The 19,420-nt window shown below is 39.1% G+C and overlaps 1 protein-coding gene across 1 annotated transcript in view; it reads left to right on the plus strand.

Moving 5' to 3' along the window:
* The window catches only part of sntb2 (syntrophin, beta 2), a 31,454-nt gene extending 12,510 nt beyond the window's left edge, over window positions 1-18,944 (plus strand). Inside the window, exons 2-7 of the mRNA XM_044356320.1 lie at window positions 5,026-5,245; window positions 6,931-7,135; window positions 9,505-9,647; window positions 10,288-10,484; window positions 12,859-13,049; window positions 15,898-18,944. Of these exons, the coding sequence (XP_044212255.1) occupies window positions 5,026-5,245; window positions 6,931-7,135; window positions 9,505-9,647; window positions 10,288-10,484; window positions 12,859-13,049; window positions 15,898-15,990 (1,049 nt within the window). The 3' untranslated portion in view covers window positions 15,991-18,944. The remainder of the gene's footprint in view (window positions 1-5,025; window positions 5,246-6,930; window positions 7,136-9,504; window positions 9,648-10,287; window positions 10,485-12,858; window positions 13,050-15,897) is intronic.
* Window positions 18,945-19,420: the final 476 nt, after the last annotated feature.

Here is a 19,420-nt window from a genome sequence, read left to right on the forward strand (position 1 = left end):
GATTCCTGTTGACAAACTCGAAAAGTAGATACTTTGTATTTCCATGACATCACCTTAAATATGGTTCTGGGTTGGTACTCTAAGTTACTTTTGTGTCCGTATTAGAAGGGCTTTGTCCTTTGGTAATCATCAGCTAGAGGTCACGGTATCCCATAACATCGTACTAAATAACAAAACGAAAAGTAAGAGAAAAGCTGTGTGCAAACCTGCCATATTGAGTCAGTGCTTACTCGTAAGGCTGTTAAAGCAGTGCTTTCACTTTCACCAGCTCCCTTCCAGTGCTGGGAAGTTAATTGTTTTCATATCCTCTTTTGCTCTCCCAACTGATTAAAGGGCCAAAGCTGAAGAACATTTACACGTACTGTATATACATACAGTATTTAGTCCTACTGTATTTTTCTCAAATTTGTCTGTTGAATATTAAAGTAGGCAAAGATCAGTTAAGAGTGACAGTAAATAGCGAGCTACAGACAGATGTAGGTGATACAACATGTATGTACTTTGTCTAATGGGTATAACTCTAAATGTCCAGATATCATTTTGTAAGCAGATTTTGAGAGATTTTGATACACATAAATGAGGCTCTTGCCTCTTGCACAGATCATAGGTTAACATGTCTGAGTTGATTTACAATTATTCTGATTCTCACAAATGTTAGGAATATCAAGGTGAGAAACTAACACATTTAAACATTGTTTCTTAGTGCTTATTGTTTTCACGTTTTACAGTCACTTGTAGAGCCACAAGCCCACATCTGATGTCGTATATACTCCTACCTACCTATGCTATCTTCACACTTACCAGGCAGGCTATGTGGAGAGTTTGTTTTACTGCACTAGTGTCCCTCAGGGCTCCATACTGGTTCCTTTTCTCTTTCCTTTCACACTAGATTATTTGCTGTATCATCACTTCCAAAAACTTTTTCCTACCCTGCTATGCAGATGACACTGAACTATATCTTTCTCAGCTTTGACACTCAGGTTAAGGCATGCCTCTCCGAGTGTCTTGGGCTTGTGCCAACTACGTCAAGCGCAGTCTCAACAAGACTTAGGTGTTTCTTCCATGAAAATATCATTCTCTAAATATTCAGTCAATACTGAACAGACAATAGTATGACCAATACCAGAGTTTTGAGGCAGATACTGATATCAATATTCAAGAGTTTTAAAACTCAGATAAGAATATATCTGCTTTTTAATCTATTATTTTTGAATAAAACACATAATGTAATAAACATTTGTTGGAATGATCCCTTTTTAAAAAAAATAATTATCAGGAAATTTTACTGTTGAAAAATGAACTTAATAAACTCAGGGCTCTCTGGCGGACAAACTATGCAATGGTCATACTGTTTCTGAACTACTTCATATTTCTACATCTGCTTTTCTGTGGTGGAAATTCCTGTGTCTTACTGGCCGATATATGTGAAGATATACCGCACTTGGCAAATAAATCGGAAAGGACCACACTGCCTGCTCCCTGGACCATCAAATATCTTTGTCCTGCAAGGCAAACATTGTCCTGTATACCTCAGAGTTGTTTTGTCTGTTAAAAGTGCCATCCACTGGTCTCTAATAAGATAGAGTGAAGAAAACTAAACATATCTCACAGAAGATTTCCCTGTAGTTAGTTCAGTAGTCATTTGTAGCAATGTTTCTGTGGTGATTTTTCTGGCTCTGGCACAGGATGATGACATTGCTATTCCAAATTGTGCCTACAAAGCTTTGATTTGCTCAATTGTTTTTACAACTGTGGAAACAGGCATCCATGAGTAGGACACCAGATTAGTTTTGTATCGCTGAAGAAATCTAAAATGTTGGCAGTGATTCGGTGGTCTGGAACAAGGTTAGAGGTTTTGGACAGTAGTCTTCAATTTCAACTTTAACTTTCCATAGAACACATCCAAGTTGTTTTACGTGATGTGAATCAGTATTAGTTGTACGGGTCATGGAAGTACTGATAGTATTATTAATGACATTCTTATTAGCAGCATTATCACTATTAGTGCCAATAATTTGATACACAGAGGGCTTTGACGCCACAGTTCAGTGATACTCCGATTGATACTCAGTGAGCTGTTCATGTAGTATTTGAAGATAAAGATGTACAACCACAGAGAGCCCTGGGTCTGTGGCCGGAAAATATCTCAGCTGAACATCTCTGCACCAAATTGGATGATTAGTCAGAAAGTAGGGCTTCGCAGCAGAGACTTCTTCCCTACATATGACTCTCAGACATAAACATGGGCATTCAGGAATGCTCACTCTCACTTACTTGCTCTAAACCACTTGCGTATGCAGAAATGATCCCGGGCCTTGTTGGTAGGGACGGTGTGGTTAAGAGGGCCGGTGAAACGAGGCTTCATTTCTTGGCTCGTTGCCTCAGCATTACTACCAGCACCGCCCTTCACTCTGAGTCATACATAGCATAATGTAAACACAAGAATGCATGGACTCATGCACTGTGCAGCTCTCTCTGCATTTATGGCTCAGTCATGAACTCTTTGTATCTCTCCGTGAGTTCATTTTAAAATAGTCAACAAACATGCCGCAGCAGACTTTATCATATATTTTTCCAGCTTTCATTTCTCATGTAGACACACACACACACACACACACACCTTCGCAAACCTAATATCTCCAGTCTCCATTCAAGAATGACCTCACCTCTTGAGAGCCTCGTCTCAGGTTTCAGACAGAGCAGGCCAAACCAGTGGTCCTACACATAGATAGTTTTTTCTCATATTCACACACACACACACACACACACACACACACACACACACACACACACTGTGTATCCTATTTGATAGCACAAATAGACCAAGAGAGCATGCACTGAAGGAAACAGGAGATAAAGTGGGCATGTACAAGAGACGATAAAAGAGTGGAAGAGTAAGCGAATGCACGTGACCAAATTTGGAAAGTGAATCCGTAACATCGGAGCAAAAGCCATTCTTTTACAAACAGCCGACCTGCCAAGCTTACAGCTGTACAGCCAAGTCAACTCATGTTTTTCTAAGATAATTTCACACAGGGGACCATTATGTCCTTTTAAGACATGCTGGAAGATGGCAGAAACTGTTTACGTTCCAGATTCTTGGCCAGAATATGATCAGTGTCCTTTTCATTTGGATAACGTACTGTATGAGTAATTAGGTATGTTTAAACTCCAGGCTGGACAAACACAAGACAATCTCTCCTTCCCATTCCACATAATTTACAAGCTGAGTATTGAAGGAATCAAATCACAGTTTTCTCCATGCATGTTTGAAAAGTCTAACACTAACTGGGCCCATAAGTACATTTAAAAGCAGATTAAATACTGACTTCTTTCAGACAATCCCAGAGTGTTTCCTTATGGCCTGGTTTATAGCTGCCGCACCATATATCCTGAGTGACTGGGTGTTATTGGGTGGAATCCCACAGATGGTCAAACTATCAACATGGTATTTTCTGGAGATCTGTAGATATTCAACAGCTGTCTCGCTTTGGATCGGGCAATAGTTTGCTTTACCCTACAGAAATCTGATGTGTTTATTCTATTATAATAAGAAGGAATATTAGTGGAAGGTGCATATTGTAAAAGCTTTTACTGAATTTGGCTAAATAGGAGCAGGATGATATTGGTACTTTGGAAAACTTGGGATGCCCTTGGTGTTTCTCCAAATAACGTTACATGTTAAGGAGTCTTTGGAACCATAAATGAATCAGGTGTTAGTGCTTATAAAAACCTGCTGCACTCTCATTCTCCTGCAGCTTTACAAAAGTTTCAAATACAAATTTATTGGGTTGAAACTTTGGCTGATTCCAATGTAGAGCTTCAACTAATGATTTTTTCCCTCAGTGGTTAATCTTTTTGTCTATAAAATGTAATTTTGTCTCCACTACTCCAAAATCTGAAGATATTCAATTTAAAACTAAATAAAACAAAAAAATGGAATATCCTCACATAAGAGAAGCTGGAGCCAGAGAGTGCTCACCATTTTCTTTGATAAAACATTTAATTGGTTATCAAAATTGTTGATTCATTTTCTCTCATCAAGATTATTTTAGTTTTAGCACTTTTCATGTTATTGACACTGATTCCTTTAGAGATATTACACCTTGCAAGTACAGTAGGGTTCAGTATATGGGTTTGTGGCTGTCAGAATTATTCAGTTAAAGCTGCACTAATCAATATTTTTGTATTAACAATCAGTCAAATGACTGTGTAATGTGAAAGGGGTCACTCATAGTATTAAATTTACATTTACGAGTTATCACCCAACAGTGCAGTTCCTCTCTACGCTAAAGAGCATTTTAGCATCTTTCAGCTCATTGTTTTGGTGTTACGGTGCACGTTTACTGTTTGGTTCAGTCTCATCATGCTCATCAGCCTTATTTCCAGCAGCAACAAGCAGCTGTTTTCAGCAACAAAAAAAAAAAAAAAGCTCAGATAAACCAACTGTATACTATCAGCCCAGCACCAAACAATGAAAGAAAAGTTAGCAACTAGCTGGTGAATGTAGTGGAGAATTTAGCAGCTAATGAACCAGATATTTCCCCCGGAAATTGATCAATTGATCGAGCTACAAGGAGAGTGAACATTTGACCTTTACTTGTCAAATGGACAGAAGTATGACTCCAAAAGAATGCTAATGTTGTTCAGTGTCTGCTGGATGTATAAATAGTAAACTGTTTGCTATCATGTTTGGCACAACTTTAAAAGGTGATAGTATGTCATTGTTGTGTTTACAGCTTTTTCACTGCCCCCAAGTGGCCAAAAAAATCAATTAATGCTGCTTTAAATTGAAGCCAATATGAAGTATCTTTAAAGTTCACCATCCAAAAAAACAAACAAATACAAAACAGAGAGTGAGGGTCTATTCTGTGTGTTGTGAGAAGCCTCTTAAATAGCACTTAGACCATGGACACTGTAATAGTATAACTATGAGTCAACCTGTCAGGTCACTTTGAATGGGGCCTTTTGTTGGATGCATGCCAGTTGATGTTTTATGTCCTTTCTCTTTGTGTCCCTCCACAGTGAAGTACATCCGCGAGGTTTCTCCGCTCTTCAAGAAGCCATCCCTGGTGGCCGACCTGCCGTGGGACGGGGTCCGCCCGCAGTCACCCAGCTACAGTGGCAGCGAGGACTCTGGGTCACCCAAACACAGCAGCTCCTCTTCCTCCAAAGACAGAAAGGTCATCAGCCTGAAGATGTGCTTCATCAGCAGGAACCTCACCATGCCAGATCTGGAGAACAGGTCTGATATAAGACTCCTCAGTGTTTGTGTTGGAGAGAAACGGCAGAGTATGTGGGAGTTTAGGTGTGGTTGGGTGTGTGTGTGGTTTTTCTGTGTCCAACTTCTGTTCATTACATTGGAATGTTTGTTCTGTAAGAGATAATGAGTATGTCAAAAAAACACTCTTTGTGGTTGTGGATATTAGATTCATCCAAAGAAAGAATATGGAAAATAGCCAGTAAGATGTATACATTAATGACAGAATAACTTAGCCACTAAATGATAAAGCCACTAAATCATCACTGCCACCAACGCTAGACAGGTGGGTGATATTAAATTGCCTTGTAGCTGTATGTCAACCCCTTATATTGTGAAACTGTCTGTCACATCCCTGTGGTTTAAATGTTCCTCTTTGTCATTGCAGTTTGTTTAGATTTTCCATGTGCTGTCATTGTTTTCCGCTCACCGTTCTCACAGATATATTAAATAATTTATCACGTTTTTGATCAGTGCATCTGCAGTTTGAATGCAGGCTGTTTGAGTTCTGAGCTTCATGAGTTGTCTTAGGTTACATTGAAAAAATCATATCAAAGTGCTGACTGCCAGAACTGTTGTATATATGACAAATGGCAGGTAAGCCATTCGACACAATTTGCATCAAAAATCACAAACCTTATGAACACACTGAAGTCATATATATACTCCTAGAATCTGTGTAACTCACTCTCTCCAGTGATATGTCTGATGTCCATTGAATCATTGAAAAAGGATGCTCCTTGTAACTTAACTCCTTGTAAAGCTGAGATTCTTTTTTCAAAATTAAAAGTAATTGTACTTCACATTGTACTCAACTGAAAGCATGAAAAGAACCATGATGGTAAAATCTTTGAGGACCACTGTGTAGGATTTAGTGGCATCTAGCAGTGAGGTTGCAGAGTGCAACCAACTGAAAACCCCTCCACCTCCCCTTCCAAACATGTAGGAGAACCTACAGTGGCTGCAAAACTCGCAAAAAACACAAAAGGCCCTCTTTAGAGCCAGTATTTGGTTTGTCCATTCTGGGCTACTGTAGAAACATGGCGGTGCAACATGCTGGACTCCATGGAAGAGGACCCGCTCCCCATGTAGATATAAAGGGCTCATTCTAAGGTAATGAAAACAGTAATGATTCATATTTTCATGTGATTATACACTAATTAAAACATAATTATGAATATTATATTCCATTTCTGCCGAGTCCATTCTGCTAGATGCCACTAAATTCTACACACTGCACCTTTAATATAAATGAATTCCATAAGAAAAGGGAAAACATTTTTAGAGTATTATTTGATAGATATTTTGATAAAACTAAAGACAAAAAATGTCATATCAGCACGATTCTTGTATCCCTGGAACAATGAAACTCTCTGTCACAGCACGTGTAAATTACCACTTACATGTCAAACGATGGTATATCTGAGAAATGTATTCTGAAAATAATTTTCAGCATCATATGCTGTTTTTGGGAACCATAACAGTAAACTTGTCAAGCTGTCATGTGAACGTGAACATGTGGTGTCTCAACCCCAACTCTAAATAGACTTTTGTGCTTTTGCATGATTAGTCCTTTTCCATGAGGTGTTAACGTTATTTTGTCTACTCCCTGTATGTCAATACATTCGGGCAGCTGATAACTGTTTATACACGTCCTTTCTCTCATTCAGACTGTTGGAGCTTCATTCCCCTGATGGCCAGCACACGGTGGTGCTGCGCTGTAAAGACGGTCCCACCGCCAACTCCTGGTTCACTGCCATCCACACCAACATTGCCGCCCTGCTGCCACAGACCCTGGCTCACATCAATTCCTACATGGGGGCCTCGGCTTCCACACATCCCCACCTCAAACACATTGGGTGGCTGGCTGAACAGGTATTTTCAGCCCTGTTTAGTTTAACAGCTGCATTCTATGTTATACATGTGAAAATCCCTTTCAGTTGCTCTGAGCTTGTTGATAATCTTTAAATATTAGACTCTCCTCTGTAACACTAGATGGAGACAAGAATAACACAAAAAGAGTCTTAAAACACTCAAACATTTAATGATAATAGTAATACATGCTTAGCCTAGCTTAATACAAACAGTGGAGGCAGGGGGAAATTGCTACACAAGGTTTTATAAGGAAAGAGACTTGCCTTCCAACAGCTGCATGACAACTGTACCGTATCTTGTTAGCTGGAAAGCTGTTCATTGAAAACAAACAAAGGTTGAGTTACAGTCACTGGTTTACATTTTTTTGATCTGGATGCATTTTGGCAAAATACTAACAAATTCATATTGAATTGTTTATCTCTCCTCGCTATTTTTAACAAGCAAAGCGCAATGAACCAAACACAGACTGTGAGATTTGCAGGCCAACAGAGTGGTGTGTCCTCTCCAGTGAAACCATCTAGCTTATTGTGTTATGACAGTGCTGAAACCTAGCGGTCCATCTGTTGTGAGGACAGAACGTTTGAAATGTTGCGTGCGGTTAGGCATCCAGCTCAGACAAGAAATACTGTAGCTTCAACACAAAGATGTTGCTAAAACCAGGTTTTTACATTTCAGTTTCTACACTTAAAAGAAGATGCAAAGGCTCGATAAGGCATCTTTGGGTTTGGAATGGCCTGAACAAATTTTCATTGTTTTACAATAAAATCTAATTTAAAAAGATGAATTAAATTGTGGTACCATTAAATTAAATTTTAGGACTCAGTGCATATCAAAGTAGATATACAGGGCATTTTCAGGTCAGATAAATATTTACTTGAAACACAAGTTGTTCTCCAAAGGAAATGCTATCAGAGGTTCTTCAGTTTAGTTTGCTGCATTTCATTTCTCCTGCGTCACTGCACGTACCAGTCCTCAAACATACAGGCTGGAATTTCTGCTCTAACGTAATAACTGCAGCAGCACACAGGAAGAGTGTGTTTTCCTGAATTAACCATAGCCCTATATTTAAACCTGTCAATTGAACAGTGTAGCAGGGTTAGTTCACATTCTGAATAATATCTTTTCTCTTTGATGGAGTGTTCATTCATGGTCATGTTGAATGTATGGATGTCGGACTCTGTTTATCTTTAACGGGCTAAAACAGGAAACACCAATGGCAGTTTCCGTTGCATTACACTATTTCCTGTAGAGCCCACCTATTCACCACAGTTGCACACACAAACATGTCATTGCTTCTCACTCTAACTCCAGTAACACTCCAGTCACTCTGCTGTGACTCAGAGACAAACACACACCTATTTTTAACACATTGCTATCATAAATTCAGGTCAGACAGTCAGGGTGAGCTATTTGAGTACATCACTGAAACTGCACAAAATGAAACTACAACATTACTGTTAGAGCTGCGACAATTAGTTAATGAATTGATTAGTTGCCATCTATTAAATTAATCACCAACTGTTTTGATAATAGATTAATCGTTTCGAGTCATTTTTTGAGAAAAAAATGTCCAAATTGTCTGATTCAAGCTTCTTAAATGTAATAATTGTCTGGTTTATTTAGTCTTCTATGACAGTAAACTGAATATCTTTGGTTTGTGGACAAAACAAGACACTTGAAGATGTCACTTTGGCCTCTGGGAAACAGTGATCGACATTTTTCACCATTTTATGACATTTTATGGACTAAACAACTAATCGATAAATAAAGAAAATTATCGACAGATTAATCAATAATGAAAATAATTGTTAATTGCAGCCCTAATGACTGTACACCATCAAACTACATTGCCTGTACACTCGTGTACGGCAAATACCCTAAATGGCAAGTCATGGCAATATTGATACTACTGGTAAGTTACATCTGACAAAGCTTTTGACAGACAAACCTGAATGATACAGTCCACCACTCTGCACTTTAGCTGCTTGAGCTTATATTAGCACCACAGACTGAGGTGATAATCTGCTTCACAGCCATGAATCCTATAGGTCCAGATTCAGAGCTTCTAAGGTGAAAAGCTTAAAACAGTGATGCTGCATGATGAGCTTAAAATTTTAAGTGGGAGATTTACACGCTCGCTAGCTGCTCGCTACCTGCCTGAAATCTGTCTTGAAATGTTTGCTACACAGCCCACAGTTTTCCAACAGACAGGTTGACAGACAGGTCACCCTCAGTTATTCCTTTTTTATAGCCACCACTATACTGGAATGCAGTACGTTGCAAAAAAATCCCACATTTTCCCACCGCATACCTGTAATCTTCTAAAATACTGGTCAGCGCTGACATTTCCTTCTGACTTTCTTCTTCAGGTCCAGCTGGAAGGTGGACGGCAGCAGTACAGGCCAGTGGTTATGGCGCTGACAGAGAAGGACATCCTGCTGTTTGAATCTGTGCCATGGAGCAGAGAGTCCTGGTCCATGCCTCTGCTCACACACCCACTGCTCGCCACGAGGTAAAAAGCTAAAAAGCCTCACACTGACAGAATGTTCAAATGTTACTGAACCAGTCCTCTTGCTGTCCATCAGATAACTATTCACATATGAAATAATTTAGCATCATACCAGAAAATGTTCAGTTACTTGTCATAAATGGAAAATAGATTTATCATTTTTTGCTAAATGGTGCAAGAGTTTATATGTACATTAAAAATGCATTTAGAGGGGACATTATCAGTAAATATTGAACAGCATATCAGCTGACTGTCAAAAGGAACTGCTCGGTACTTTCCATTTACTGTCTAAAATATGGGAAGTACCTGAAAGTTGACAGTTGGCAAAAATCTCCTGTCAGGTCAGTGGTAGAATACGTAGTATACAAAGAAAGAGGTTTAGCTATTCAAATAAGTTGAATGAATCTTAAACTGTGAAGACGTTTTTCAGGGAAACTTCAGCAGGGAAACAACTGTAAAAAAAGAAGAACAAAAATGTTAACAACCAGTTCATCATACAGTATTTAGGATGTTACACTAAATGCAGTGGTCAAGGTCGAAGGGGAAGTAGGTATTCTTGCCAACGCAAAGCATCTATGCAAGTTGTCCTTGAGGATGTTAAATATGTCTGCACGTCTGTATTTTCATGTGTGTCTCCCTGCAGACTCGTTCATTCTGGCAGCGCCCGGGGCTCTCCTGCCCAGGGTTCAGACCTGGTGTTTGCCACTCGGACGGGCACGGGGCGAGGCATCGAGTCCCACATCTTCCGGGTGGAGACCCACTGGGATCTGTCCTCATGGACGCGAGCCTTGGTGCAGGGTGCACATGCCGCCGCTGAGCTCATCAAAGAAGTCTCTATTGGTGAGTGTGGGTGTGTGAAAAAATGGTGGATTAGTCAGTAGTAAGAGTTTGAAGTCAATACCAGAACTCCCTGTGGAGAATGGCCTTTTCAAATATGCCTTTCCAGCTGCACGCAGGTTAACGTGCAAGGGGGTCATTTGGAAACAGTTTACACGGCTGTTTCTTTTATACTTATTTTTACAAATTGTTTAATGCTGTGTAATGGGTTCCCAACAAAAACTACAACAACAAAGGACATTCAGTTGTGAAATGTAACTTAATACATTTACTCATGTATTGTACTTTGGTACAGTTTTGAGGTATGTGTATTTAACTTGAGTATTTCCAAGTTAAGTATTAATACTTCTACTCCACCACATTTTATGAGGAAATATGGTACTTTTTACTACACTGTTTCACACAAAACATATGAAGAATTTATAAAATATGATGCATTGCTATAGGTTTAACTACCATACAGCATATAAAATTGTTAAATTGGCTTCATCTCAACCAGCAATATTGACAGGAACAATTGTGTTATACAGCTCTGCAGAGATTTTTTTGCACCTTTCAGCTCATTTTCTTGGTTTTCCTGCCCATAACTTTACTGTTTTGTTTCAGTCTGACTGCTCTCATCAGTATTGTGTGAATCAGCAGCAGGCAGCTGTTTTCAGTTTTTTTTTTTTAAACTCTAATAACCCACCAACACTACCTGTTCAGCAGCAAAGAGCAGACACAGTAAGCTAATGAACATAGTGGGGCATTTAGCAGCTAAAGAGCCTGATATGTTTCCCTAGCGTTAGTGGAGGTTTAAACAGAGCTGAAAGGGGAGTAAATATTGGGCTTACATTTGTCAGCTGGACATAAACATGACTCCAAATGAATGCTAATGTTTTGTGTCTGCTGGATGTGTAAATAAGAAACTGATAAAAAGGTGATAATATGTCAATTTTGAGTTCGCAGCTTGTTTTTGCTGCACCAAAGTGGCCAAAATAAATGAATTATTGCAGGTTCAAGTAAAGGATCTTAATACTTCTACCACCACTGATGACATCTAGCTAGAAGTTCAAGCAACCAATCAGCCAACAGCCCATTATCTTTAACTGGTCATTAAACTGGAAATATTTATCATGAGCTAAAATAAGAAAGGAAATACATGCACTGCTTTATAAAAAGATATCTATTTTTACCATTACAGTTATTGAGGTGTGTCTTGCAATAGATGAAATACATTAATAGAAATAAAGAACAAAATTAATAGAAATAGAATAATGAAACAGATTTAACGTCATCCCTAGTGTTGATGTTTTTTTGTCCACAGGAAACACCTCTTAGTACAAACCAATACAACAACACCACAGACTGCAACCTCAAAAACAGCACAGAGTTGATTGAACACCTTGTGCTGGTACTGTCTGGCTCACATGCGTGTTTGAATTAATGCTTGTGTGCTTGTTTTATAAACCCTGTGTTAGCAGCTGTGTGGTAGAGTGAGTAAGCAGAGGATGTGGGTTCACCTTTATGTGAGATTATCATGCCTACAAGTGAATGTTATGTGGAATTTAGTTTTCAAGAGAAGATATTTCGTCATGAATTAACCCACTGATACCACATTGTGTTGTGTTTTTTGTAGCATAGTTTCAATAAGTTACCAGCTCTTACTAATAACACATGCTGTACATAGAGGGCTTCTTAACTACAAGCCTACACAAACCACCATCCAGACATGAACATATTTATATGTATATAGGCCAATTTTTAAATGCCACAGCACTTTCACTGTGACAGGAAACTCCTGACAGCGAGCTCACTAGCAGTGTGCAGCGGCTCAGAAAGAGCAGCTCTGTGAAGGGAAAGCAGAAGTTGGAGCCAGCGGAGGGGAATGTTTCCAGTCAGTGCAGAACAATAGTTGGCTGCCGGAACAGAACTGGAAAGCCTCAAACTTTTTTTTTTCTTCTTCTTCTTCTCCACTGACCTGCTGCTACACAAACACACAGTTGTGCAGGAACATTTGGGCCATTCAGGTTACAGTAGTACACATGGAACTGCTTTTGGATCAAATGACCTCACAGTTAAAGTTGCACCAAGCAGCTTTAACTTATATAGAAAGATACACTTGTTTTTACACTTTTTCGGCTGGAACAGAGAGGAACATCCCATTGAGTTTAATTAAGATGCTGCAGATTAACAACAGTTAAGTTAACAGCATCCATATCAGACATTATGTAGAAGAATTGAGTCTGCTGTCAGCACATGATATGACTTCACGTTTAAGTTTGTCTTTTATGTATACGTGCGGTACACATATTACTCACCCTCCTACTCTCTCACCTCTGCTCACCCATACACTGTTCTATTCTTAAGCTTTTTCCTCTCTCCCCCTCTCTTTTAGGCTGCACGTTGAACAGACAAGATGTTCGGCTGACGCTGCACTATGAGAAGGGCTTCACTGTGACAAGAGAGCCAGCCGACCCAGCCGGGGGCGCCGTGCTGTTCAGATACCCCTACGAGAAGCTCAAAATGTCTGCAGACGATGGAATACGCAACCTTTACCTTGACTTTGGGGGTCCAGAGGGAGAAATGGTATGTTGTGACCATTAAAGAAAAAAAAAAACCCACACCATATCCTTGTATATGCTTGGTCTTGGAATAAGTTGCAAAGGCGACTTGTTCCAATGACACCAAATAACTTAAAAGAGAACAGGTACTCATGTTGGTATTAAAGCAAAAACAAATCAGCAGCACTAGCCCTAGTCTGGTGGGTAGGAGTTCCTCCGAACCTACAAGTGTTTTTTAGAATACTCATGGCTCTGTTGTTTTCAATATTGTGTTCTGCATTGAGTTGTAGGAATTGTGGTTTGCCAACATGTGTTCTTGGGTTTAAACCCAACACAACTTTGATTTGTTCTGGGAGATCTATAATTTATCTCAGTCTTTTTTCCCAGACCCTCAAACCATGAAACAGAGAGGAAACCTAGAAACTGAGTAGCCAAAACAACTCAAAACAAGAAAATTGCAGGAAAGTGAACAACATTTCCAGAGGTTCTTTAATGCCATGCTCACCACACACAGCTATGGTCTAACAAACATCTTACATCAGTGGTTCTTAAACCTTTTCACGTAAAGGATCCCTAAACTGACACAAATTAGACCACAGACCCCCATCTGATAAGATTTTTGTTTTTAGATGTTTTATTACAGTATATGAAACCCATGACCAAAATAGTCAGACATTCTGTCATTGTGTTACTTATGGATGAAAATAAGTTATTCTCCTTTTTACTGGGGACCCCCTTGGACCCCCTCAAGAACACCTGTGGGTCTCCAGACCCCATTTTCAGAACCACTGTCTTAGATAACCAACAGAGGGATTAGCAAAAAAATCTGTACTGACTTGGCTTGTTTATCCTAGGTTGTGATCCATATGCTGTAAGATAAATTGTTTTAGCCATATGGATAGAGAACTTGTTGAAGAAACTGTTGACCCTACTGAATGTTTTCTACTAATAAGAAGCAAAAATGACTGAATTATCAGCATATCCTAAAAATACTTTCAGCACAAATAGAGACGAATAGGTGGCCCAAGACATCCTCCCTGTAGGACTCCATATGTTATAGTTTGACTTAAAGTTTAATTTGATATATGACACTAACTGAGTATGGCTCTTAGTACAGTTAATCTACTAAAATTAACATTACGACTCTAACAGCCGTGTCAGAGGGACTCAAGCATTTTTTATCACAAGCACTTGATTGGAGCTTTTGCCTTTATAAGGAAACACAAACACCAAGCAAAAGAAGCAGAGATCAGTTACAAAACAACAAACACTCCAAACCTCATGGTTTGGTTATTTATATGAGAGCTAAGCTGATAAATCACTGGGGCTGATTTAAGTTAATAATACATGCAGCAAATTAGCCATATCTTTAACATTTAGTGAAGTGAAACATTTGCATGAAAGCTGCTATGTGTAGAATCTTACGATCAGAACACCTTTCAAATTATTCTTAATTTATCTTCATTTTTTGTCTTCAGAAATGAAATCATCTTGGTGAAATTTGTGCATGCGATAAGGAGCTTTCATCCCATTGACACTTATTTATTTGTCTTTTAAATTGTAGTGTATTTTAATGCTACCACAAGAGGGCACTAAAGACAGAACTTTTCAAATCCCGCACACAGGGTACATCCCAAGTCTCTTATTTGATATTTCCTCGTTCCTCACCATTTTGAAGGCCATACCAAGTCTCTTATTTGTGCTTGGAGGAGCAAGAATACATGAGAACAGCCTTCGTGGAAGTCTTTTATCGGCCGACACATCCCCTTACTGGATATCAGTTATTGATTGGATGTTACAGCTGATCGGACTGATCCGATACATCACAACATAACAGATAACAGATTCAACTCAAGTGTATCTCTTCCAAGTTTTATATTTTATTTGTTTTCTGATTCACCATCCAGTTAAAAATCTGAGTAAAGTCAAGGAGAGTCTGTCTGTCAGCAAGAAAGACATTTTAAACACATTTATATTTTACATCATTCATCGTCATTTCCATTCAGTCACATGTGAGGCTGAAAATTCCTGAACGTTGGGATTGATATGAGTTACATCATTTCCTTTTTCCGGAAACATTTAGTCGAATTAATTATTTCCAGTGTTCAAAAGACACCCTAACCATGTTCTGGGTTATTAAATAATGAATTCACTATCAGGATATCAATAAATAATTATAAATAACATAAACGCATTCTGCCAGTAGGAATGGTTGATGTGCCTCTGAGCAGGACACAATACACAGCATAAATACAGAACACAGGTTTTTATTCATGTGCAGGCGTTTGTTAAACAGATAACAGGCTGCAGAGAGAAAACAGCTGCTGGCAGTGATAACTGTGTGTCTTTATTAGTGTTAACAAAGTGCACAAGTGTGCAGACACAAACCCCATCAGAAGTTTCTACAGCTGTTAAAGCCAACTGACAGCTGATCCAGCTGTGAGCAACTGCCGCCGTCATAAGAATCGCTTCATGTGACACTTTAGAGGAAAGGACATATCATGTCTCTAAAAACAAGTTTCCTCGTATCTTCTCTCCTCGCTTGGTTTCCTTGCGTCTCTCCATGATTCCACGGTGGGAGGGACTAAGACGCAAGAAAAGACGCAAGTGAGGGAAACGTGGATGCAATTTAAGAGACCTGGGATGCACCCATAATGTTTTTAAAGGGCAGAGATGAAAGGAAGGTAACAACAGAGAAATCAGATTATGTGAAAGAGAGGTAAATGATCTGTATTTTAGCGTGTTAGAGAATCAGATATCTCAGAGTAGATTATTGCCACTTAACATCTCCTTCATTTTTTCTTCTCTGGCCTCTATCTCTCTTTTCTCATCCCATCTGCTCCTTCATGTCCTCCCTCCCTCCATCCTTTCAGGTATTTGACCTCCACTCGGGTCCAAAGCCGGTGGTGTTTGTTCTCCACTCCTTCCTGTCAGCCAAGCTCACTCGTATGGGCCTGCTGACGTGAAGTAACCAACAGCAGCGTGGATGAGAGGTCACCAATGGGCCCAGGCACAGCAGGGAGGGGGGAGAAGCTCCCAGAATGCTGATAATGGGAGTTGATTTTTAATTTTAATTTCAATTTTTTTTGCAATCTCTCCATTCACAGTTGAAGTTAGGCCTGAGGTGGCACCGCAGGGATGATTTAACCCACAAGTTGTTTTGTTGATTGTCTCAAAAACGTGCCTTCTCTTCCAACTTCTCCTTGGCCTCCTAATGTTGTTTTATTGCGAGGTCAGGGGGAAAGTAAGTGGCACTTTGCTTGAAGTCCTGAGGTGTTTAGAAGATAGTTATAACATAATAATATAAGACAAATAAAATAGCTATTAACAATCTCAAAACATTCCATGTGATAATGTATTAATCATTGTAATTATGTGATGTGATTAAAAAAAAACATCACCAGTGCACTTCAAGTAAAGTTTTACTGAAAAATGTAAAGGAAAGGAGGATTTTTTTTAGACAATTAATACACAGCCAAGCACAGATTGGTGAACGCTCCCTGTTTTATAACTATGCCTATCATTCCATGACAGCCTTCCAATGTACTTTGGGCTCTTCTTATGTACTTGTTTGTCTTTATGTGTCGACACGTGAGAGAAAGAAGCAGTTTTAGAGTCAGAATGCAGTTAATTGAGCAGAGATTGTGTGAATGAAGAAAAGAAATTTGTATGTGTGTGTGTGTGTGTCTCAATACTACATGCTCCTGTTGGCTTGATAGTGTGCCTGCTGTCTGCCAGACTCACCTTTTAGCACATGATCCCAAACTACTGTTGTAATCAGGATCGCCAACTGTGCCTTTCTACATGTAGTCAGAGACACTCTTTGTAACGTTTCCTTTTTTATTTCACACACAATAAGAGAATTTTAAGCTTTTGACATGCACAAGCAATAGTATTACTCTTATAGTGTAAACGATGTTACGTTGTTGTTGTTTTTTTAAGTGTATATCGCATGATAGCATGACTTCCTGACATTGAACTCAACATGAACTCTGTATCAGATGATGATATGTATGACATTACCGTGTGTTACCTCCCTTCCTTCACCGACACTACCACGTTGTCTCAATGTCGCCATCGTCCCATTCCACTTTGCTTGAGATTACTCGTCTCTTGTTACCATTCCTCAAGGAACATGTCCTAAACTCTGGCCAGGGACTGTTAAACAAGCTTGTTTCAAGGTGGACCATCATATGGCAGAAGTACTAATATAGTTTAATAATCTGAACTGTAATGGTCAAAGATTTCTCAGCTTCTATGAACCCCTGCATTAGAGAATGTAACTGTACAGTTGATCAGCCTATTATGATCTCTTCCCTCCATTTTAGTGTCAGAAAGCCTGAAAAGGTTTGACAAAATAATCTTATTCAAGTGCCAATTACTAGGAGGTCAATGGAGGTGTTATCACATGACCTGAGTATGGAATCTCTATTGTATGAAAACAGGTTGTTGTAAATGTTCAAAGATGCTCTCTGGCATCAGATGTGAATATGTGGTCATCCACAGGCTTCTGGTCGATGACCTTTGACCTCTTCAGCGCTGTGACCAGGTTTTAGTCAGGTGTTCACAGACATCTGAGGCCTGTTTCCAGTGTTCATTCAGGCTTCTGTCCGGGCTTCTTGCTGTTCTGCAGATGTAGGGTTCCATACTTTGGTCACAGGATTAAAATTGAGCAAAAGGCTCAAGATGTGGTTGATAGTTCCAGAAAAAGCTAGTAAATGGACCTTGAGATAAGATTATTTTGTCAAACCACTATTCCCAAGGTTAAAAATCAACTTCCACCCTTCTAAGAATTTGTTAATTAATTGCAGATCTTAAGATCCCTGTAATTTAAAAATGCCATCAAAACAACCATTTGTTTGCCCAGTTCACACTCGTCTTTAAGTACAGTACCCTTAGTCCAGGTTTTGTTTTTTGGTTTTTTTGGTGAGTTTAAGTTGGCCTCCCTTACGTTCATCAGTTCAGTCCGGTGCCTGCGTTGAGACGTCAATGAGTTCAACATGACTGTAATTAACAAACTTTCATAACCTTCAGTTGGTTCATGGTACATGTTCCTAAAGGGACCCTTCAGTAGGGCCACTGTGTTCTTTTGGAACTCAGACAATGTACCATTGTGTCCACTGAGCGTGCAACACAGGAAAACAAGATAACCCTTCTGTCCTCGGATAACTAACACAGTTGCCCATCTGAATGACCTCTATTCTATTTTGGACTCTGATGTCCTTGTGGTTGTTTGAACGACATTTTTTTGGCTTTTTTATTAAAGTAAAAATGTGCAACCATGTAGTTTTTACAGCCATATACCTCTTTTTAAAGCTATGGTAAATGAATGGCTGTTAAAGGAGAAGCAGACCTTGATTTCCTTATAACATCATGTGTACGTGGGAGGTTGGAGTTATGTTTGCCTGCCTGAAAGTCCTGATCCTGCAACATTTGAAGCAATGGTGATTTCACAACATTTTTTATGTAATGTTATTCCTGTTTCTGTAACCCACTGCACAGATCTGATTGTCTCAAGTTGGTCAACCTTCACCATGCTCTAGGCCGTCCCTGTTTGAGCTTGATGCACTAACCTTGAAACCCCCTTAAACCTGTGAATGTACACAACTTCTCCTCGTCCAGATGATTTGTTTTTTTTTTTTTCAAATATCCTTTCTCTTTATGTCCTGAATTTGTGGCTATCCTGTCTATGCAAAGCAATGCTTCAAAGAAGGGGGTTTTGAACCAAAGGTAATATCTGTGGCAGCTTGCGTCCAACACAATCATTAAACTGAAAAGTCACAAAAGGATTAAGTGCTGCTGCAAAAACCTGTCATATGCAAAGTATTTTAGACTTCCTACCAAGATACAGTATACAATGTATGATAGCAATGTAATAATCCCAAATGTAAATACCAACCAATAAAACTGTTACAAATGACATAAGTTTGTGTGTGGTTTGTTGTGAGACTTTGCTTTACATTTTAAAATATAGCTAATATTTGCTTAGTTTTGTTTCACTTATTGACGTTTCTTCAACATTGACATGTAAAGGTGTTTTTAGTGTATATTCATGTTTTATTGTGAATTATATTTACGTATGTTTTTCAATCATAGGCCTACTTCTGAAGTAGGACCACTAGAGGGCAGCAACAACAGCCATAATAACTCACCTACACTGTTGTTTCCATTCGTCAAGTTGCCTGTTTTTAGCCATTTGACCGGAAAACATCAGTATTTGTTGTCAAATTAAAGTGACTCATTATATGTATAACGTTATGTCAGTGACCAAATAAATCGAAAATTGATTAAGCGAAGGGACCATCGTTAACACATCTCCTAACAACTGATGAATTATGGCTGTACAAAGAGAATAGAGGTGGACACGTGCTCCTGTTTTTCATTGAGGTTGTATTT

Source organism: Thunnus albacares, chromosome 7, assembly GCF_914725855.1.
Source record: "Thunnus albacares chromosome 7, fThuAlb1.1, whole genome shotgun sequence".
In the NCBI taxonomy this organism is placed as follows: domain Eukaryota; kingdom Metazoa; phylum Chordata; class Actinopteri; order Scombriformes; family Scombridae; genus Thunnus; species Thunnus albacares.